The sequence below is a fragment of the Pararge aegeria genome, chromosome 10, assembly GCF_905163445.1.
Source record: "Pararge aegeria chromosome 10, ilParAegt1.1, whole genome shotgun sequence".
In the NCBI taxonomy this organism is placed as follows: domain Eukaryota; kingdom Metazoa; phylum Arthropoda; class Insecta; order Lepidoptera; family Nymphalidae; genus Pararge; species Pararge aegeria.
This window is the reverse complement of record NC_053189.1, coordinates 15491732-15516029: the sequence shown is the minus strand read 5'-3', so window position 1 is coordinate 15516029 and position 24298 is coordinate 15491732. Positions and strand designations below refer to the sequence as shown.

Here is a 24298-nt window from a genome sequence, read left to right as displayed (position 1 = left end):
GACGCCGCCTGCGCAACGAGATACACGTGTGTTGCGGCGAAACGGGTAAGTATGACCCAGCGTCATCGCTGGCGTGGTGTTTTCGTAACATATTTAAATTTCTTTATTTTAAGTTATTGTTAATTTTTCTTACGTTTTTTAGATATTTGACAAAAATGGCGTTGAGGGATCATCCAGAGAGAATATTGGCGATTTTGGAAGAATCGGACTCCGATGAAAATGATCGTGATCCATATCCAGGTTCAGACGTCGAAGTGGATGACCATGTATCTGAACGCAGCCAAAGTAGCGATACTGAACAGGATGCTAACAATACAGATACGGGCTCAGAGTCCTCAGATGACACAGGTGCGGACTCAGATGATGTCAACCTTTTGACCTTACAAAATCGACAACGGCAACACTTCAAAGGAAGGGACGGGACTATTTGGCAAAAAGCACCGCCACGACCGAATGTACGCAGAAGATCTGAAAATATTATATGTGAGCCTCCTGGCGTAAAATCAGTTGCTCAAGAAGCCAAGACTGTGCAAGAATGCTGGAATTTATTCCTGACTCACGATATGCTGCATAAAATACAAGAATATACAAATTTGCATATACAAGAAAGAAGAGCACAGTGTGAAGATATTTCTCAACGTAGATACATGAATGAAGTGGAAATAAGTGAACTGAAAGCGTTTATTGGGCTGTTGTTTATGGCCGGATTTTATCGTTCTAATAGACAGAATTTGGAGGATTTGTGGCAAGCAGATGGTTCTGGTGTTGAAGTTTTTAGACTTACCATGTCTGTACAAAGATTTTACTTTATACAAAGCTCTCTGCGATTTGATGACAAGTCTACACGCGCTGAAAGACAAAACCTTGATAATTTGGCACCAGTGCGTGAAATTTTCGAAAAATTTGTAGAGCAGTGTAAGAAAATGTACTCTCCGGGAGAAACTTGCACTATTGATGAAATGTTAGTGGCATTTAGAGGGCGTTGCAAATTTCGGCAATATATACCATCGAAACCAGCTAAATATGGCATCAAGATATTTGCCTTAGTGGACTCCAAAGTATTCTATATCACCAACCTGGAGATATACGCTGGTAAGCAGCCTGACGGACCCTTTTCTGTTAGCAACAAACCCTTAGACGTGGTGAATCGTATTGTGTCACCTGTCTCCAAAACTCACCGTAATCTTACTTTTGATAATTGGTTCACTAGCTACGAATTGGTGTCTCATCTACTAAATGAACACAAGTTGACTTCAGTCGGTACCTTACGCAAGAACAAAAAACAAATTCCACCTGGATTTATAACGACGCGCGGAAAAGAGTTACACTCGTCAACTTTCGGATTTCAAAAAAATATTACACTGGTCTCTCACATCCCAAAGAAAAACAAAGTGGTCCTTTTGATGTCAAGCTTGCACCATGATAACAAAATCGATGAATCTACAGGTGTGAAGCAGAAGCCTGAAGTAATAACTTTTTATAACTCTACCAAAAGCGGAGTGGACGTAGCAGACGAGCTTTGTGCTACATATAATGTGAGCAGAAACTCTAAGAGATGGCCGCTGACGATATTCTTTGCAATGCTGAATATTTCAGGAATCAATGCAAATATAATATATCGGGCTAACAATGATAACACACGCATAAAACGGCGACATTTCATAAAAAACTTGGCACTCAGTTTGATTCAGGACCATTTACAAATCCGAAGAGCACATGTGAATTTACCTCGACAATTACGCAAAAGGATCGCAGATTTCACTAACGAACCTACCATAGAACCACCTCAGAAAATTCCAGGAGCACGTAGAAGATGTCAGATATGCCCATCTAAAAAGGATAAAAAAACAACGCATACTTGTCATGCTTGCCACATTTATATCTGCCCAGAACATTTGATTTCATACTGCGAAAATTGCAGCAACTCCATGTCCATAAATGAGGAATCGGAGGACTGATTTTATACTTACTTTTACTTTTACTTACTTACTTACTTTTTGTGATCTCTGTATTAGCATATAAAATTGTTAGTTCTTTATAATGTTTAGGTTTAATAATAAAAAAATAACATACTATGCAAGTTATGTTTTTCAGGTTGATTTTGCATGCGTTTTTTAAAAAGTCAATAAATATTTAAGTCGTTAAATTTAATACATTTTTTATTATTCTGTCATTTACTCAAAAAACCTTAATTTCTAAAATGGTTACTAGAAATTATCAGTTCATTTAAAGATACTGTAAATTTACCGTCTAAAGTTCGGGTAATGATGACCCGACGTCATTGGCCGCGTAATATTTTTCACGTCATTGGCGGCGGGTTAATTATTTAAATTTTTTTAATACAAAATATATATCTATATTAATAGGTTTATATTATTTTTAATACGCGCTAAATCACTTGGCGGCACTCTAATTTTTTTTTTTTTTAATCTATTTTTTATTGTTATAGCGGTAATTGAAATACACATTCTGTGAAAATTTCAACGCGTTTTATTGCATGAGATACGGCCCGCTGACAAACAGATGGACGGAATGACAGTGTAGGCTTAGTATTTGGGTTCCGTTTGGCAAGTTTCTGGTACGGAACCCTAAAATGGACATCATTTATGATTGTGGTTCTCATTGGTAGCTACTATGACATCGTTGATGGTATAAATGCACGCCTTGCAGTTTTTTTTGTGCCGGTTACACCTCCACCTTATCTTTGTGTTCGCACCGTACTGTCTTTTGCAGTGAGACGAAAATACAAAATCGGCTAGTTTCAATAGTCTCGTGCCGATTTTACTGGAAATATAATAAGCAGATCCTGAAAACAGAAGAAGTCCTTCTTTATTTCATCACCATCATCATCACATCAACCCATTACCGGCCCACTACAGAGCACGGGTCTCCCCTCAGAATTAAGAGGGTTATGGCCAGTCCACCGCTGAGCCAGTCCAGCGCTGGCCAAGTGCGTGTTTTGACTTCAGTGCTTCACACACCTTTGAGTTTCCTCATGTTTTCAAAGTCGGCCTAGTGTGAAATAAATAATTGTTTCGTAAATAAAGAAGATGGATGCGATTACTGTTTTCCCGCCTATTTATATTTCTATCCTGTTCGTAACCTGTGACGAAATAAATAATAGTTCATTTAAAAACCAAACAAAATTGATTTATTTTAAGTAGGTCTACTCTATGCGCACTTTTGGAACGTCTGGTTGTAGTGATTCTGCCACCAGTTCGGAAGACAAATTCATTCTCGGTACAATCAGCAATAAACTGTATCACATAAATAAAATAAAATCTAACTTAGAATATTGTATGTATTAATACTATATCATACATTAATTAAATATCATTAGATAAATACAATATTTCAGCTATTCTTTGTTATATTGTATAGTAAAAAAAATATGATTATAACAATGTCTTTAAACTTATGCATCGCTAGGCAAAAAATCTCCTTAGGAATCGTATAACAAAAACGTATACTCAATACAACAAATAATTTCTGTTCGTTTCGCTGGTAAGTAAAGCTGTCACTAATTTATGTCGATTTCTAGTGAGTTCCGGAGCATGGAACGTGCAAATGATGATGTGTGTTTTGTGGATATATTCTACTCTCGCTGCAAATTACGTACACCCAAGCGATTTTAAATTTTTATATAAATAAGATGCAAACGAGTATCCAATTATCTTGGAATATTTTTACGATAATCGGCTTCTATGTTAATATTTGTTATTAGAATATGCCCAGTTGTTTAAATATGATTAAAGGTTAAATAACAGAGAAGAAACGTAATGTCATAATACATTATTTATTATAATAATAATATTAAAGAATAATACCCGAATTTTTATTTTAAAACCAACCAGCGAATATATTTGTCGTAGAGGCTGTCCAAACGTCTTCATTGTCGTAAAATTGTATCGAACGTTCTGTTGTATTTATTCCTCAGTTAGCTTACGTTAGTAGTACAAAATGGCCACCGCCACAAAATAGCGGAATACATATTTTTCCACAACTCCCTCAATCCGGGTATTAAATGCTTTCATTTGACTCGACTAAAATACTATTTAAACACTAAAACGAATTACAATTACATTTTTATAGGCTTTATGCGTTCATACTACTTTTTTAAGTTATACTTCTTTAGCGGCGTTAGGAAAAAATGAACGCGCAAAGAGTACACGATTTTACTGTACATTTTAGTTTTTCAAAAAAAGGTTTCATTTTCATTTCAGTGAAATTTGGTGGTCCGATAATGAGATAACTAGATGGTGCGTTATAATAAAACTTTCAATGTTTTAAATACCTTTTTTCTATTGTTAGTGTCGTTTTCTCTATAAACGTAGAATAAGGCGTAAGATAAACATTTTGAAAAGATTTTTATCTTGTTACGCCAAAGAAGTATAACTTCTAACGCGTGTACATGTACACAAGTACACACACGTTTTTTTTATTTATTTTTTGTCGGGGTGTTTTTCTAATTTAAATTTAATTTTACATCTACTTCACTACGAATGATTATTATGTTCTAAGTTCGAAGCCACTATAACGTTGTCGTAAGTATAAAAAGCAGCTTTGCAGTTAAACATACTGTGGTGTGAGCAGCGCCATCTTATTTTCTTGGAGTCTCCGACTTGGCGGGCGAAATGCATAGAGAAGGTTTTATCGCCAATCTTTATAAGCTGGGTACCTACCCGGCTTTCAATGAATTCGAAATCTGTAAAAAGTCCACTTAAATTAGTTTTGCTTGTCACAGGATTTGATACTTAAACTAAGTAGCACACAACATAGTGTAATATTAAAATCCAAATAAAAACATATACATGCATTTTAAATCATGCAAATGAAGCTTAATTTGCTATACTCCGAGAAAAGCAGGAGAATCTGTATGGTGTAATTTATAAACTCTTCAATCCTTATACGCCACACCAAACAGATCTTCGATAAAGTACCCTTTACAAACGTTTTGCTCCGAAACCGGAGCATTCTCAGGAGATGTTGACTTTACAGTGAATATTTGTTAAGTAAAATTAGCTAAATGTGTTACCCCAACCTCTCTAAGCTCTGCCCACCTCAATAGTACCTCTGAGACTAAATTGAAAAGTATGAATGAATGAATGAATACACTTTTATTGTACACCACATAAACATATAGTTAAATTTTAATAAAAATTTTACAAAAAGTATACAATTTGGCGGCCTTATCATAGCGATCTCTTCCAGGCAATCAAAGGCGTTAGCACAGCACCACCTACCTCTCTTCTTGAAGAAGAGGAGAGGTAGGTGGTGCATTTAAATTACATGCATATATACCAATATATACATGTATAATAGAAAAAAAAATAGATTAAAACTGTAATGTTTAATGAAAGTAGATTGAAACTGTAATGTTTCTTACTATTATATAGTAGCAAAACTCATATTAATTTCTGCATATATTAACCATTAGGCACATATTAATTTCGGCATCGTAGCTTAGTTCTAAAGCTCAGGCTGCGATTGAGGGCATATTTTCACTAAAGTGACCAATAATAGAATTTTGTCCATTATGGCCCTTAGCTGTTTTTAAGGTTTAATTTATTATTATAAATTAAAATGCAGCTACTATTTTTTTCGATAAGTAATTTAATAATTATTTACAAATTATTGCATAAAGTTTAACTATGTTTCCTTTTTTTATTTATTTATTATATAAAAAAAACTATCGCGTATAAACAAAGTAAAACTTCGCTGGGATTGCGAGGAATGTGAGGAGTAGATGCTAAGCCTAATGTGTGTATAGTAACCCCGGAAACGACGTACTTTAGACCTTATCACGACAGAAATAAGAATGGCGTTGTACTTCTCCAGGTACAGAAATAAACATGGTGAATTAGGTCCGGGTTTATAATAGTTAAATTTTTTCTTAAACAAGCAGGTTTTCTAGGTGTTTTTGACCGCCAGTTGGCGCAGTGGGCAGCGACCCTGCTTTCTGAGTCGAAGTCCATGGGTTCCATCCCCACAAGTGGAAAATGTTCGTGTGATCAACATTATTTTTTTTCAATGTCCGGGTGTTTGTCCGTGTATTATAAGTATTTATGTGTACCTATTATATTCTTAAAAATATTCATCAGCTATCTTAGTACCCATAACACAAGCTACGCTTGCTTTAGGGCTATATGGCGATGTGGGTATTGTCGTAGTATATTTATCTTAACATAAAAACTTTTGTAAATTAGATTTATGAACTATTATTAGTATTCTTATTATTCGCAGCAAAGCCATCAAAACGGCCATCAAAAAGCTAAACTCTGCGTAGTTTCTGTGTAATCGCTGTGTAGTCTCTGTGTAGTTCGCTTTAGTTTCCCACGTAGAATGTCTACGGAGAAAACTATGAATAGTCAATGGTTGTGACTCAAACAAGCTTTCGTGATGACGTCATCAACGGTATGTAAGGAAGCCCTACAGTTCCTGAATTTCGAACAGCGCCACCTTTTCTTGACCACGCCGGCAAAGTGATGCTGCGTATGAACACAGAAACTGAAGCCTCCTAAAGTGATCATAGTGCTGCCTTTTTTACTTGTGAATACTTGAAGATCTAAAAAATAGAAACAAATCAGTTTAAGGGCATAGGTACTTTCCAATCGCCAAACAATCGTTTTTGCATATTAAATCTGTCAAATAAATACCTTAGGCGGTTTATCTCTCGATATTGCATAAAGCTATCTTAACAAAAATAAGAGTAACGCGTAGAGATAATTATCTCGTGGCAAACATGCTAGCCCTACAGGTATACTGAATACATATATTTTAGAGGTCAGATTAAGCCACATTGTTAATGTGAGTTAACTCGGGCTCAGCTATGTAAGAATCATCCAAAAATACTTGTCAAATTTGGTTTTTTTTTCATTATCTTTTGATAAACACATATTTAATGGAAGTATTTTAATATTGTTAAGAAAAAGTTTATTTTGCAATTTTAACTTTTATTTACAACGTTATTTAGAAAACAAATCAATGATTGTGCTCCAAATAAGATTTCACGATGATGTCGTCGACAGTGTGTATCGCGGCTTTACAATTTTTGAATCTCGAACACCGCCATCTTTGTTTCACAGTGACGCCGAAATCCCTTCTATTATGCATGCTAAATGACCAGCCATTACATACGAGCACAGTTTTACCTTGTTTGTTAGTCGCGTAGCTTACTTCTGAAATTCATATAAGGACATTTTGAAACCATTGGTATATTAAGGCGAAAACAAAGAGATTTTAAGTAATCGGCAGTAAATTGTTCGAAAAGATTTGGTGATTTATGGGAAAAAGAACCACATATTTAAGAACATACAGAACCCTCATTCAGCAATGCGTTGTGTCCAAAACCAGTGTAAACGCGCCGCGCACATTTCACTTCACAGCCGCGGAATGTTGCTAGTTCATAAAGATTTCCGACTTTCCCCGTTCTATGGCAAACGTTTAGAACATTAGAGGCAAAATAATTACTGTCAATGGCTACATAGAATAAAGTGACTAAGCGCCTGTTTAAGAAACACTACTAAAGTGGAGTAGTTTTTGTAGCTTCAATATTATTCGTGTACACCGTGTACACGAATAATATTGAAGCTTCATGTTCTTAATTCTGTGAAATAACACAATTTTTTTAAAGAATAAATAAAAAGTTCGTTCAGATTAAATAAAAGATTTACAGGCATAATGATACATTTTGCCTTAAATATTTATCATTTGTTTAAATATTCTATTATTGGACAACCTCATACAAATTTGACATATTGACTTTACCCATATTCCAAAGTTTTTATCTTGATGCTTTACACGAGGTAATAATACTAATAAGAATAAACCGACCTAGGTAGGTTACAAAAGAAGTTTTTTGTTTTAGTTTTTTATTAAAGAGAGAAATGATTTCGGAAACAAATATGTAATAACTAAAATATTGTCAATGGTTGTGCTTCAAATTAGTTTTTATAATGACATCGCCGACGGTGTGTATGGCGGCATTGCAATATTTGAATCTGGAACACCGCCATCTTTGTCTACCAGCAACATGGACGTCCTTCCGGTGTTGCATTCTGAACGACCAACCACCGCAAAGGAGTATGGGTTTACCATTTCTGTTAGTTTGGCAGGTTACTTCTGAAATGTATAAGAAAAGAAAATCGAGGTTTGAGTAAAACCACATAACATGTTGCAGCCTATTAATGTCCCACTATTGACCAAAGAATCCCTCTCTCTACGTTACAATTTCAACATTTGCACCAATTGAGAGTTATATTCTCATGTCCGTAGAAAAGCCATTATGGCTGCATTCCGAATGTATAATTCCGAGTGCAGTGGAATAAAATTAACAAAAAGTCAAAAAACAATCCTTATTTCTTCGAAGTCTAAAAAGTATATCAAATTAAAATATAACGCTTTTAATCAAAATCAAAATAAAACACTGTTATTATTGGTGTGTTAAAAACTTAAATACGAGTCTTTAATACGATGTATGGCTGCTTTACAGTTTTTGAATCTCGAACACCGCCATTTTTGTTTCACTGTGACGCCGAAATCCCTTCTATTATGCATGCTAAATGACCAGCCATAATATGTTGGTCATTCCGAATGTATAAATTTAGGGGAATAATATTTAAATAAAGTAAAAAAGCAAACCTTATTTCGTCGAAGTCTAGAAAGTATATCAAATCAAAATAAAATGCTTTTAATCAAAAATAAAATACTGTTATTATTATATTTGTGGGTGAAAACTTAAACACGAGTCGACAGCGTTTATGGCGGCTTTACAGTTTTTGAATCTCGAACACCGCCATCTTTGTTTCATAGTGACGCCGATATCCCTTCTATTATGCATGCTAAATGACCAACCATAATATGGCCAGCTATTCAGAATGTATGGATGGAGTAACCAATGGATGTGATCTTGAAATCTTGAAATTGATTTAAATAACGATATCGACGGGTATAGAAATGAATAGCTACCCTACAATAACCAAACCTAGAAGACATCATTTTGTGTTCTAATTGCGTCTAGAAATCTTTAAAATGAAAAATAAACTTTCAAATGAAATAAGCAGTAAGTATCGTAATCATCATCATGTCAACCAATTGTCATTCACTACTGGAGATAAGTCATTTGGAGGTTCAAAAGGCGTAGTTTTTGCCAGTGGCTCCCAGCGACTCGTTTGACGTCATTTGTCCCCCTCGCCGGGGTTCTACCAACACTCTGATTTCCAGTGCGAGGCCGCCACTTCAGCACCTTGGCAACTCAACATCCATCGGTTTCGAGTAATGTGCCCTACCAATGCTACCTCAGTAAAATCGAAAATAATCGTTAAGATTAAATAGATATATGGCATAACATCGTAACGAATGCCAGGTATAATGTGTAAAGAATTACAGATGCGAAAATAAAACAACTTTTAAATTTCCTAGATAAAGTTTTTAATAAATTATGTATATAAAAGTCTCTGTTATTATTAATGAAAATCAATGGTTGTGTTTCAAATTGGTTTTAATAACGACATCCCCGATTGTGTGAATAGCTGCTTTACAATAGCCGAACCTTGAACACCTCCATCTTTGTTTCGCGGTGACGTTCGAATCCCGCCTGCGATTCATACGGAACGTCCAACCATCGCACATGAGAACTGTATTACCGTTCCTGTTTCTTTCGAAGGTTATACCTGCAATGCAAGGAAAACAGACATTAGGCCGCAAGCATACTTATAACCAAAGATTTTAAACTAAGATTTTCGTGGTTTATGAACATTTCTTAAATATAGTTCAACGGGTACATACCACGATAATATTTTGGATTTGTCGATATTTCGACCCAGTTGCATGGATCGTGTTCCCGATCACCAATGTTTTTTCAGTGATAAGTGACATTTAAAAAAGATATTTAAGAGTTTATTTTAAGAAGAAATGATTTGATTTTAAAGATGTAAGGGCTTTGAATGTTGTTTCTTGTATTTTTACAGAAACGCAATTTCGTCTTTATTCCAACTACCCATTGAAGGGAGTAATAAAGTATAAACATTCTTATAGACGGGACACGAATCCCGTGCAACTATCGACAAATCCAAAATATTATCGTGGTATGTACCCGTTGAACTACATTTAAGAAATACTTATAACCATTGATCGAAAAAGGTAGTGCAAATTTGTGGAATTTCAGGAAGTCATCTTAATGGAAATACCATTAAATCCATATAGGTTTGTTGTTGTATATTTTAAACTTAAAGAAATCGAATATGAAGGGAATGAAAAACAAGTAGTTTAAAATTCAAAGCCTTCAGTAGACAATGATAATTGGTAATACTAAACACCTAGAAGTCGTAGAGCTTTTTGTGACGGATCTCGTCCGTGGAAGTATTATCGCCATGCTTATTTCTGCCGCTAAGCAGCATTGGCGCAATGCTGTGGTCAGAAGGGCAAGGATGCCGGTGTAATTACAGGCACATGAGGTTTAACACTTACGCCTCAAATTGACTGACACAGGGCAGGACGTGCTCATTGCATGCCAAGTGGAGCGTTCTATAGGCGATAGTTTACTTACCATCGTTGATTTAATATGTTTCCAGGTTGATTCCTAATATTCCTAAATACTTATGCACACTTCAACGGTTTTTCGTAATTCGGTTACACGCTGTATATATTATATTTTGAGCCACAAAAGCCTTATACAAATAGATGTATTGATATAATTTTTGCGATCATTGGCCCAACACCCACTTACATTTACAAACTATACCGATCACACGCTACTGTATCTATCCCAAGTTACCGCACTGAACGTTGTTAATGCAACTCAAAATGTACCAGTGACTATGAATTGTGACTTTTGTTCATTTATATTCACGACGTACCATAAAATATTATAAATAAACAAAAAGAAAAACCGAGACAAAAATTGACAAATAAGACTACGAATATTTTTTTCGTTTAAACGCGCTGATCTCTTGAACATTCGTATTTCATTGTTTTATCCTTGATCATCATTGTTTCATCATTGATAGCCTAACCAGCCACGGCTGAACTGAAGGCCTCTCCCAAAGCCAGATATTTTTTTGTCTACATTCCGCTATTTATACCTTCCTTTTTTCCTTTTCTTAGTCTTTTGGAAGATTTGGGAGGAGTTGAGTCACCTGGAGTGAAGTCCCCTGTACGTTGGAGAGTAGGTACATTACAACGTCACTCCCGTTATTAAGAGTAACGCGTGATTGACGGTTTAGCATTCTGGATAATCTCCTTCGAACTTTCATCCTTCGTTTACTTCTGCGCTTGCAACTTTTGTTTCAACCGGAATATATATACCTATGCTATACATATACTACAATACACGCATCGCTATCTAAGCCCCAAAGTAAGCGTAGCTTGTATTATGGCTGACGAATATTTTTATGAATATAATACACATAAACACTCATAATATTCAGATAAACACCCATGCACTAAAAACATTCATTTTCATCACACAAACATTTTTCAGTTGTGGGATCGATCCCACGGTCTTGGACTCAGACAGCAGGGTCGCATCCCACTGCGCCAACCAGCTGTCACAAAGTCACCCTAATCTAATTTTTGCTACTCGTAAAAGGAAGAATAGCTTCAAGAAACGGAAATAAAGTTCGCGATTCATCGGAAACCTTTATTTAAGCTAGATAATAAGTTAGATCAATGATTATGGTCTAATTTGGCAGTCACAACGGTATTCTCAACGGTGTATATAACCGCTTTGCATCCTTTCATGTAGTGGGTCAAACAGCGCCATCTGAGTTTCGCTATTCCGTGGGTATGTTTCATAAGGTGCAAGGTGTATGTATGGTAACCAACTCGAAGTAATTTTCTGCCTCTTTTTCCTTCGATGAATATTGGAACTGGAACTAAATGTACAATCCATTAAGAAATAATTCGGCTTTCATTACGTAGATTTAGCGTCAGTATGTACAGAATAGGACTTAACAATTGAACATTGTAAAGTCAACATCTTCTGAGGATGTTCCGGTGTCGTAGCGTGTGTAGAGAGTACACTGCAGAAGATCTGAAGATCTGTTTGGTTTTAAGTACAAATATCGAATTAAGCTTAATGTTCATTGTCGGTATATGCAGATTTATTGTGAAACCGTCGGGTTCTTTAAACAGGATCACGTTTGCGTTACGAAATGCAACAAATACTGCATGAAACGTAGGTGTTAGTGAGCTAAATTGCAGCAGGTTTAATTGATGATGAAATAAAAGTCTACATTGTTACATCGGAAAATATTTATCTTTGTGACTGTGTTCTAAACAAGCATTGACTATGTTACCATCAATGGTATATATAAAAGCCTTACACCCTTTTGAATTGTGTAAACAACAGCGCCACCTAATTCTCAAGCTTGACCCGATGTTTTTCGTACGATGTATGGAGTAGTAGAATTCTTCAAACTTTAACAAGCGATTACCGCGTCTCCCTACCGCGTACTGTATGGTATTACCTGAAAAAGAGTATTTATTAACCTAAAACTACATACAGTTTTATTAAGTAAAATATTAAACAAACAAGTCATCAAATCTTTATATATTACTAGCTGACCCCAGCGCCATCTGTCGGGTTGATTTGTGAATGTAAACCATCCAGGGTGCCACCCCAACGAATAACGAAAAATTCATTCAAATCGGTCCAGTAATCTAGGAGGAGTTCAGTGACATACACACGCACACAAGAAATATATATATAAAGATATATTGGATTTATTACTTATGCAAATCCGCTTTATTTAAAAAGTTTTTATTTTTTTAAATTTTACCTTTATTTGTAATCTAAATTACGCACCAGTACAAATTAAGAAAATAAAAGAACTTCTAACTTTTTTCTTCTTTTTATTTTCTTAATTAAAGACAAAAATAGAAAACAATAGATAGCCTTAATATTTAGTAGCAAACTCTGCCAGGAAAACATAGACTTGGAATAATCATAAATCCACCTACATTCGTAAAACTATATAAAAATGCTAAAGAAAGGTAACAAGGAGAAAAAAGAAACACTTAAAAATACACATCGATATTTTACCAGAAATAATTTCCAAATTGTTTAGATGATAAGTTAGTGCTTCAAAATCGTGTCCGTTATCATTTGTTAATGATTATGGTAATCCTTTACTGAAACGAGAGTACTACCTATGGTATAAATAGTGGCTCGGCATCCTTTCGTGCAATGTGTCAAACACCGCCATCTCGATTTAGTCATTCCGCCAATCTCCCTTTCTATATGCAATGTGTATAAATAACCTCCGAGACTTATCAATTTCTTTCCTTTTCTGCCATCAATGTAAACAGCTTCTAGAGTAACACATAGAGAACGTATAAGTACTAATTGTGTAAATTAGACTGAGCTAAAATTAGTATTTAGCCTACTTTGCGTACCTATAGCATCATTATAAAAGCGAGAGATCACTCTCTGAGACACATGGACAAAATAGTATTATTGGTTATAACTATATCGTATTAGTAAGACGAAATATCGCTCTTTATAAACGAATAGTGACTATGATCAACCGACTTACTCAAAATTGGCATAAATGTGACATTTACTTAATATCCGTACAGAGGTAATTTTTGGGATCGAGTTTATACTTTTATAATATAATTACTAAGGTAATTTTGGGTCTACCAATGCATAAGTATAATATAGTATATTTCAATAGTTTGTGGGCTTATTTCGGTAGAATCTGCCTTTCGAACGGGTGGTAGAGTCACTACTAACAGACTGACTTAACGTTTCAAGTGCTTATAAACTAGGGTTACTTGAAATAAAAGAATTTAGTTTTTTTTTAAATCTCATAATTGTTTCAACGAAGGTTTTGGTAACTCCAAAACATTTCTTGAAACATGCTGCGTGCAAGAAACAAAACAAACTGTCTCATTTAGGTATAGTAGGAGTAAGTCCGATCTATATAGGATGGGTCATGGTCATGTGGATACTTCAGACCAACAACAGCTCGATCCAGCGTAGTAAGTAGGGCAGGACAGCCCCGGCTAGCATTAGACGAGCACCGCCAAAGTTGCCGCCTGCCTTCACGGTTCTTATACTTCAACGAGTATGTATAGCCTTTGCTCAACAATAACAGGTTACCGCGGTTGGATTCGATGTATTGCACGTTGCAATCTAAGGGATCTGAAAAATGTACTCTTTTGAACTTGAAAAATCACGTTAAGCATTGAGACTGTTAAAGCTTGAAGCATTATTCGACGCATTTTGCACACCATTAAACACATAAATTAACTTATTTTTCAAAATTAAACAAAAACTGTATTGTATTAAATAATAAGTTGTAGATTTTTTTTGTTGCTACCTGTTGGCGACTGGAGATCACGGAATCTATGTGCCGTAGTATCTGTGAGCCCGTCTTATTTAGGCATACATCGTGCAATGATAAGCTAGCTAAGCTATTTAGAGAATTCATGCATAAATAATATTCTACGTGAAAGAGTAACACTGAAAATTATAGTTCATTTATTTATGCCTTTTCATTCATAACATTACAAATCATGTTAATATAATAAGAATATAACACTCGCGGGAATACCAAAAAACGCCTGAATAGGTGAAGGTCAACGCAAAACAGAAAATAATTGTGCAATGTGATATTAATTTGCTCGTTATTTCCCAATATTTTTGGAAAATTTTAATTAAATTCAAAAGCTTTATCGTGCATTTCGTTATTACAAATAGGTACCTCTAAAATTTATATACTTATTTATAAATAATATTGTTTAGTAATTATATGAAGTGATCTTCTTTTTCAATGCTGGCTTGTGATTGTGAACAGTGTTTAGAAATACAATTTCATCGTCTATCGTATTTATGAAGGCTCTACATCCGCGCGCCACGTGGGTGGAACAGGCCCATCTCTTCTTGGAACTAGTGCCCAGAGCTTTGTAATTATTCATATAATATTTGTATCCAGAAAGCAATATCAGTTTGTGTCCCCGCTGCGACCCTATGAACTTCGGTATTCCATCTGAAATTAAAATCCCGTTTAAGCATGATGATATATAAAAATGCGTGGTGACGGCAGATCTAGATACAGTTGTTGCCACCCGTTTTTAACCCGCGGGTGTCTTACGAGACGACTAAAGGAATATAATATAGAACGAGTAGCAGCGTCCTGCGATGTGCCTCTAACACCATGTGCTGCGATCACCAACACGTACTCAGATTCAGTCAAGAATTTTTATATTGAGTTCTATTAATTGTTTTGATGTGATGTAATATAACTATTTTGAAAGATAGAAACAGTATTCAATCTATTAAAGTATATTGAATTTTAATTTCTACATTACAATATTTTCAAAAGTTATGTCTAGACAAAATTAGTTCTAGACATTCACAATTATCTTTTAAACATACAAAATACTATTCTATACTCATATATTTATATACCATATGAAATATTATGCATGCGACATTTGGCCCTACAATATGTAACAAGCTGAAATATTTGTAAAAAATTTGTAAGTCTTTCATCAATAAAAAGAAAAAAAAAAAAAAAACTCTGTTATTCAATCAAGAAGACTAGAAAACATGCCATGTAGACTTTATGACTTTAAAACGATTACAGTGTTATTACAAAATAGTGAAAATTGGTTTGATATAAACAGTCATCAAAAATAAATGTGATAAAAAGTTCAGGCAAAAATTCGAAAACTTGTAACAATTATGAGTCCTAGAGCTTAGAAAACTTTTTTCTCATTGTAGATTCTAAGTAGTTCTCTGTAAAACCAATTTTTACGTCTCCGTGCATCTTACCATCGCTATAATATTATTCTAATAATCTTTATTTAATTGCGGATTGATACTACAACTAACATATACTTAATGTCCTAAAGCTCAACTTTTAGCCAAATTTAAAATATTTTACAATAGGTAAACTCTGCCTACTTGTACTGCGTCTACTGCTCTTTATATCAGACATTTCATAAAATGTGTATTTTTTTTCTATGAAATGGGTTCTCAGTATTCATACCAGCCCGTCTGAAACATCCCTTCTGAACCGTCGAACATCAAATTCCATTGAATGCATCAAGCGTGAAGCAGAAACAACATGATGTGATTAAAACCTACCCCAATGCTGTTTCCGTGCATTTTTTGGGGATATGCCCACTGTCTGGTTCATAAACTATCAATGACTATGAAACATTATATCCCTCTTTAAGTCAAATATTTCTCTTGTATTTTTTTTATTATCTAAAACTGTAAAAGACTTTATTCTGACAAAATGAAACACAACCTACAACCCTAACGGCTGAACTAAGAAATGTGAAATGTTAATAGAATATTCTTTGAGTAGTCTGTTACAAAGTTGCATCTACTGAGAAAGGATTTCCTTAATTCAACCACAAATTGGGCGTAAATTTGTATTAAAATCCACCATTTTTAATGTTTCATTTTCCTTAATTTTTGAGGAATATGCACCATATGATTTTTTATCTCTCATGGGTTATCAAAAACGATACGCAACCGAAGTTGCTTCGCGTGCATCCGTTTTTAATATCAACAATTTCTTTCATCTTACGACTACCCGGTATCAAGCATGTGTTACAGCTTATCATTCTCCTTTTGTTGTTGAATATGTGAATCTATTTCTTGATTCAGCTGCGTCATAGCACGGGACCGTGGTTGTGGATGTCCTTCAATTTTGTGATCATGTTGTCAAAGGTTATCACAGTGCCACAGCATCCTCTGTTTGTATGCGTGGAGCATTGCCATCTCTTCTGCACCGAAGGGCCAACTCTTTTTGCATTTTTCATCGAGTATTTATAACCGGACAACAATATCAAAGGGTTCCCCTTCTTTGACTGTATGAATATTGGAAATTCTGTAAAACAAATGCAAATTGTTAGATAGATGTCTTATGCTGTCCTTTCATATAAAGAACAATGGTAAAATCTTATTCGTCTAGAATTTATTTAGAAAACACACGGAAACCCAACAAATAAAAAAATACCTATATTTTATCACGCTTAAAGAATATTAATTTAGAAAACTTTATTGACTAATAGTATTAATTCCTTTTTCCGTTTTTTGTAGTTTAATTTTACCATATTAAACTATTATATTCCTTATGGTAGACACATTATTGTTATTATGTTGTTTTAAAATCTAGATTGCCTATGAATAAGACTGAATAGATAGCAGTATATAGGATTTCGTTTTATTTCATAACTAAAAAAATATTACGAAAAAGAAATAAATGGAAGATACGAGTATGTTATGGTAATACTGACTACAAAGTACTTTTTATAGACTGACTCAAAATTGACGAATTTCGAATAGCCTCGGTTGTTATAAATTTGAAGTTTGACTGACGCAATGATCATAACAATTTAAATATTCTACACAATGATATTATGTTAGAATTGATATTGCTTATTCAAGAATTTATAAAACACTAATTTAAAGTATCTATCTATATCATTTGATTTAATTTAATTTTTCTATTTTAGTGCAATATCATATATATTACTAAGCTTCGATTGTATTTGACTAGAACATAATAATAAGTATAGATATAGCTAATAATGAATATTTTTTTAATTGGATCAGAGTTGTATATAAAGATGTCATTCCTTTTGCTTTTATTTTATTTGATTCGTTTGGAGTAAGTATTTTTTCTATTATGTCAAATGTGTCAAATAATCGTTTGTAGCGCCGTCATTGCATTGATGTATATTATGCTTCCTGGGGAAACTGTGGTTGATGGGCATGGCCATTGCTAACTCTTAATATTGTATTATCTAAGGTTACTATAGAGGCGTAGCATCCATAGCGAGTGTTGCTATGGGTTGCGCACACCCATCTCCTTTTAAGTCCGAAACCGGTTCGTTTGGTTGTTCTCAAAAAATACTTATATCCCTTGAAGACAAGTAAAATATTTCCCTTCTGCGAGTTCATAAATGTTGGTGTATCTGCAAAGAATAAATTGAATTAAATTCCTGTGTTTATAGAGAGACTAAAAAAAAACGTAATCCTTTGTTTTACAATTTGGTATTATTACCAAATTGTTGTTGTTGTTGTTTAATAATCCGACTATACGTTTATACGTATAGCCGGATTATTAAAGCATGTGATTTTTATGACATTAAAACGGTTGCTGCAAGCCTTTATTCAAGGAATTGAAAATATTACCTCTACCTTGCATTTATATAAAAGAAGTTTGTCTGTTTGTGAAAAGGTATCCAGAGTACTTTAAAACTCGAGGCCAGCATTTTGACAACGAACCAAGGCATAAGGATCGTCTTCTTGTACCTAGGATTAAACTAGCCTTATCTAAACGCACAATATGTTTTTATCGTCTTTTCTAAATATTGGATAGAGGCAGGCAATGAGAATCTGTATGGTGACATACAGATTTTCTCTTGCCATTTCTTAACAATTATTCAATGTAAAATCAACATCTCCTGAGGATGCTCCGGTTTCGGAGCGAAACGTGCGTAGAGGGTATTCAAAGTTATATTACATACATTGCCGAGGATCTGTTTCGTGAGGAGTATACGGATTGAAGTAATTATAAATTACACCATACAGATTCTCCTGCTGTTCGCGGAATATAGCAAATTAAACTTCATTTTCAAAAAGTCGTTTCTAAATTCATAAAGTGAAAATAGTTCTTGTGATTATTGCGGAGGTACAATTATCGAGTGAAATTGAAAACGTGTAGTAGTGGTAGAGCTTTTTTGTGATACATCTCTTCCGGGAGTAAGTACCTACTGTATATTATATACTCACCATGCTTATTTCTGCCGCCAAGCATCATTTCCGGCTATATGAGATTAAACATGGACGCTCCAGATTCGTTCCAGAGCATAATACCAGATTCTTAACTTACCAGATTATCATTATACCAGATGCTCAACATACCAGACTAGCAAAATAACTGATTTAGGTTACGTAGGGTAGGTAGGTAGGTTGGCACTTTGTACGAGGTGTTCCTTACCCTGTTGCACCCTTTACGGGCCACAACGCACACGAGTGATGGCGCCAGAAAAAGGGAAATTAAAGCATTGGTTATTTATAACAATAATTTTATTTAATTACATATATAATAAAATAGATTATATTTGTTTTTAGTTGTAATAGCGGTAATAGACCCATAGCAAGTTAGTACCTACTTCTTTAATTTTAATCAACCTATTTAAATAATTTTACTCGACAAATTATACCTAACAGTTAGTCTCAAGAAAAATAAACCTCATAGGAGATGAAATAACAAACTCCGTAATATCCCAACAAATGCAGAAGTTTAGCAAACATATTTTATTTCACCATTTGTCGGTTTTAATTACATATGTAACAGTTTAAATTTTATAATATTTTTACAAATTTAAGGGTTTTATTCACGATCTTTTATACATCACACATATTTTGGTAGCAACTGTACTTTTTAATTTAAAGGTAAATATATTGCACCTGAGCTCTTGGGGAAACGAAAAGTCTAAAGAATATAATATAAATAGCCTATGATATGAATATTTTTTATTTATTGAAATAAAAAAAAACCTGTGCAATTCACACACGACTGAAGTGATACTTCTGATAGTAGCCTCCCAGAGATTAAGATTGATCAGGAGTATTAGGATAAGTGACAGGTTTTTTTATTTTTTACCAAGGTCAAATATTTAATGTTTAATGTAAAATTATATTATTCACTTTCCAAGGTAACTAAAACAAAATTTGTAACGTCTTCTGTCTCATTCTCTCGCTTAATCCTGTACAATTATGTGTTTGTTTCTTTATCATGACGCATTTCCGTTGCATCGAGTTTCAAATGACAACGATTCTAAAGAAGTTTCACTTCAAAGGTAAATCTAACGAGGGACGTTTATTAATGTTGACTCGTGGATACGGCCCTTTACATCGTAAAAATTTAACACACATAAAGTGTACGAGTATAACGGATTTATGGGTAGTGAATTGTAGGAGGCTTATGATTATGTGCGCAGTTCACACTAACTATATCATAACCTAAGGTGTACAGGGTAGCTTTGCACCCCTTCCCGTTATGCGTGGAACAACGCCACAAAATCTTCCTATTCTTCGGTAGATATTTGTTATGCCCATTCCTAACGTTCTTCAGGTGATACCGATAACCCAAGTGTAATAATAGTTTGTTGCCGCGATTCGATTCCATGATAATTGGCTTGACGAAGAATCCTGCAACGATAAATTGTTTCAATTCAATGTCATAGACACTTTGCCCGCTCACCCACAATGAACCAACGCGGTGGGTCTAAGCTCAATATACAGAAAAGGCCCATCAGTGGTTCATTAATATACTTATGCTGATGACAATTGCATAGCGAATGTTACAAAACCTGTTAATTATTCGTAACCACGTATGAGATGGATATTATTTACACTCGTTTTCTTAAATGGGTCGTCTTACCACCAAAAAACTCAATATCCACTTCTATTTGTGAAGTGGCTCATCGGCAGTGGGCCCATAGCGGTTGTTGAAAGAAAATTGAAAATTTTTGATGAGACGTATATTATTTCCATTCGTTTTCGTATACTCAAAAAAGTAAAAAAAACATGCCAATAAACTGTAATTGGAAATAATTAACGTTGTAAACAATGGTGGTAATCGTAAAGCACCAGAAATTAAGAAAATTCGTTGGCGCTAAAAATGTATATCCCTTGTGTTATTTCTCGCAGTCCAAGTGAGAAAGAAGTATTGCGTTTATCTCAGGACTAAAAACTCAATTCTATAGCCTTTGAAATGACATGGTTTGTTGTAGTCCCTTGTTAAACATATTCTATTTATACTCATTTTGTTTCCCTTTGGCTGAATTACTATTAACGTATAACTACTGTGTAAAAACAAGCCTTTGTCCTTCCTCATAGATATTGGATCTTTTTTTTTTAATAATTTTAACTCTAATTTTTTATATTATAATTAACGCTACTGTATTGTATTAAAATTGCATGTTTTAATGTATTCTATGTGTTAATTGCAATCAATGGTTTGTAATCTTTGCACGTCAGTTAATGGCAATACACTGTGACTTGGTAATTGATTTTTAAATGGCATTTATGTTAACGTGTATATAAATTATGTAATTATGTTTAGACGACCGATTGGCGCAGTGGGCAGCGACTTGCTTTCTGGATCAAAGGTCGTTCGAAAGGTTCGATTCCCACAACTGGAAAAATGTTTGTGTGATGAAAAGGAATGTTTTTCAGTATCTGGGTGTATTTTATAAGTATTTAGCTATATTATTCGTATAAAAAAAATATTCATAGTCATCTTAGCATCCATTACACAAGCTACGCTACTTTGGGGCTAGATGGCGGTGTGTGTATTGTCGTAGTATATTTATTTATTTATTTATGCAAATAAATATCTATCTATCTATATATTTATCTATCTGTCTATGTATATCTTGGTTATGCTACGAATGGATATTTAATTAAAAGAAAACGACAAATATATAATAAGGAATTTATTATATACTTATTTAAGAACTGTCCACAGGTTTCCTTATTTAATACTTTTTCACATTAACAACGTTGTGGTTATGATCGGTGTTCAGTTTTATGATTTCATCGTCAAATGTTGTAAGAGAGGCCTTGCAGGCTCTTGCGTTGTGTGTGGAACAGTGCCATCTCTTTTTAACAGACGGACCGACTTTCGTGACCTGTTTGACTGAGTATTTGTAACCACCGAGCAAGATCAGTTGGTTGCCGCGTTGTGAACTTATGAAAACCGGTTTGTCATCTGCAAAATTTATTAATCATTTAATCATAACTAGTTATTTTGAAAAGTCTGAGCTGAACAAAAAGCAAACACATGAGTAAATGTTAACGTCGAGCGGGCTCTTGGAGTAAGGGATTTACCTGATTACAATATACATATACATACAATATACAACATTAATCTTATTATTAATATAATTAAAAATAAAGTCTTTATGGTGTTGGGCATAAGCAACGCCTCTTTGCAGAATTCCATCATATACAATTAAAAATAAGCTTAAATAAACGCAGGGGAATCGGTGCAGTTTATAATTCCTTCAGTCTTTAGTCCTCACATCACACGGATTTCACAATTACTAACAGTATGAGTAAAAAGCTTAAAGTAAAGTCCAGCTTTTGAGCATGCTCCGGTGTCGGAGCAAAATGTGGTCCACATTGCGGAAGATCTGTTTAAAGATAGTTATAAACCACACCGTACAGATTTTCTTCCTTTTCGCGGATTATAGCAAATTAAGCTTAATATTTTAGTCCTTATTTAAGTATCTAATAAGCTATACATGAAAAAAATATTCATATTCTCCTAAATAAGTTAAACACCTCCAGTGTATAAGTTATAACGGATTTAAAAAAAAATGGGTTTGGTCCTTTATTGCTTTTTATTTTATTTGTTGTGATCCAAAAGTGCCAAACTGCTTGAACAAAAACAGACGTAAGGTGTTTAGCTCAAGCTGAAGGCGAGGTTTGATAATAGCGACGAAAGTTACTGTAAGTTATTCATTATTCCTTCAAACATCATCAACCGTAGTTATACATCCTCTGGCCTTATGACTTGACCAGTGCCATCTTCTTTTACTCCCCAACTATACAACAGGCTTTCCCATTATATCTATAACCATATTTGACATTATGTATTGCGATTGTTCTGTAAATCAATTCTTGTTTATTGTTCTGTAATAAAAATCACCTAAAGTAGTTTTTCAAACATAGACTTCTTCGAAAAATCTGACATATAGTATAATGAGGACAAATAATTCGTCTTGAAGTTTCTTGTTTCCCCTTGAGCTAAGTTATGCTTTTGTGCTGAAAAGTAATCTAGTTAAATGTACTACTTGCATTATACATTATGCATTGCCTTAAAAGCTAAAACATTATTTATTGAACACGGTATAAAACACAATTTGGTACATAATTTCGTTTATTAATTTCCAAAAATTTTATTAACATATTTTTTTCTTCCTTCCATATTTCAGTCGTGCTTTGACCGTTATTAATATGGAATAATTTAAGAAAAAACGTATTTTGGTAATATCCATTCTTTGTTTACTTTTCCTTTCCTATCTGTATTATATTAAATTTTTTACGTTAGTATATGTAATAATATTTCTTACCTTAAGTCAATCAGTTACCTGTAACATAAAATTACCTTTAAATCGTTGCAAATACAGACAGTGCCATTACCATCAACGTGACATACATATACTATAGTAAAATATATATTCCATATTTCAGAAAAGCAAATATTTTGACTGTATTTTGAAACAACAATATTATATTTTAATAATAACCATATATAATAATATCATAATAACTACGATTAAGTCTAAATAAAAAAATAATACATCTTACTTAGTACTTAAGTATAGTATATCTTAAGTAAGTTAAGTATAGTAGTTAATAATAATTAACAACTTTGACATAAATTCTGGTTTTGTCCCTAACAGTCTATCTACGAAGACTGTAAAATATCAGTTCGCTTGGTGTACCAAGCGAACTGATATGATCGGTTTGAACTTTCGGTCTTGTAAGATTTGAACACTGGCAACCGATCTGTCATTTTCGAGTATTGAAATACATGAACTGCAGAGAAAAATAGATCTTAACCTCATTGCAGTAAAGCTCAAATGTATCTGAATTCTTCAGCAAGGACTTTTGACCGTTGGAAGTACATGATTTGCTATTGTAAAGCGATTAATACAAGGCCTTTTTACTGTGACGATCAAAATATTTGCGCACACTATAAACTGACTGTGCAATTTTTTTTCATCTACTGTAAACATTTCAGTTACCTTACTTTATAGTTAGCCTTAAAGGATATTAAGTTATTGGACAGAATAGTAATTTTGAAGGATTGATTCAACTACCTTAAAACTTCGCTGATCTGACGGTTAGCATCTTCGATTCCCAGATTGGGCCAGACTTTGTATAGTAGCTTTTATATAGTAGGTTTTTCTATCAAGAAATGTGTTACGAATTTTTCCTTACCGGGAAACGAATCCGAGACCTACCGTTTATAAGACTACAGCGCTCACTACTGTGCCAAAGAGGGTGTCAAAAATCTCCCCGCATCTCTCCTCACTGTTTTTCTATAAAAGATGAAAATTCTTAGGTAGGTACCAACCCGAGTTAAGAAATTGGCGGTGTCAGCCACCGTGCCTCGGAGAACATGTGAAGTCCCGGTTATTATCACTAACTTGTGACTGAAGTCTTTGAACCCCACCAATCCGTATTGGAGTAGCTATACTCTTGTTATGTCGAGACCTATTCAATACGCATAAAAATGTCAATGATTAT

The 24298-nt window shown here is 34.1% G+C and overlaps 1 protein-coding gene across 21 annotated transcripts in view; it reads right to left on the bottom strand.

Moving 5' to 3' along the window:
* Positions 1 to 24298, bottom strand: part of LOC120626775 (protein tramtrack, beta isoform) — a 548009-nt gene that overhangs the window by 122584 nt on the left and 401127 nt on the right. Inside the window, exons 5-6 of one of the 21 annotated variants that reach the window (XM_039894483.1) lie at positions 12324 to 12467; positions 11625 to 11873 (exon numbers count right to left, since the gene is read on the bottom strand). The exons of 19 other annotated variants lie outside the window; for them this stretch is intronic. In XM_039894483.1, coding sequence (XP_039750417.1) covers positions 11665 to 11873; positions 12324 to 12467 — 353 coding nt within the window. In that variant the 3' untranslated portion in view covers positions 11625 to 11664. Of the gene's footprint in view, positions 1 to 11624; positions 11874 to 12323; positions 12468 to 19916; positions 20186 to 24298 lie in introns of those variants that run through there. One more of the 21 variants, XM_039894516.1, reaches the window with a different exon arrangement.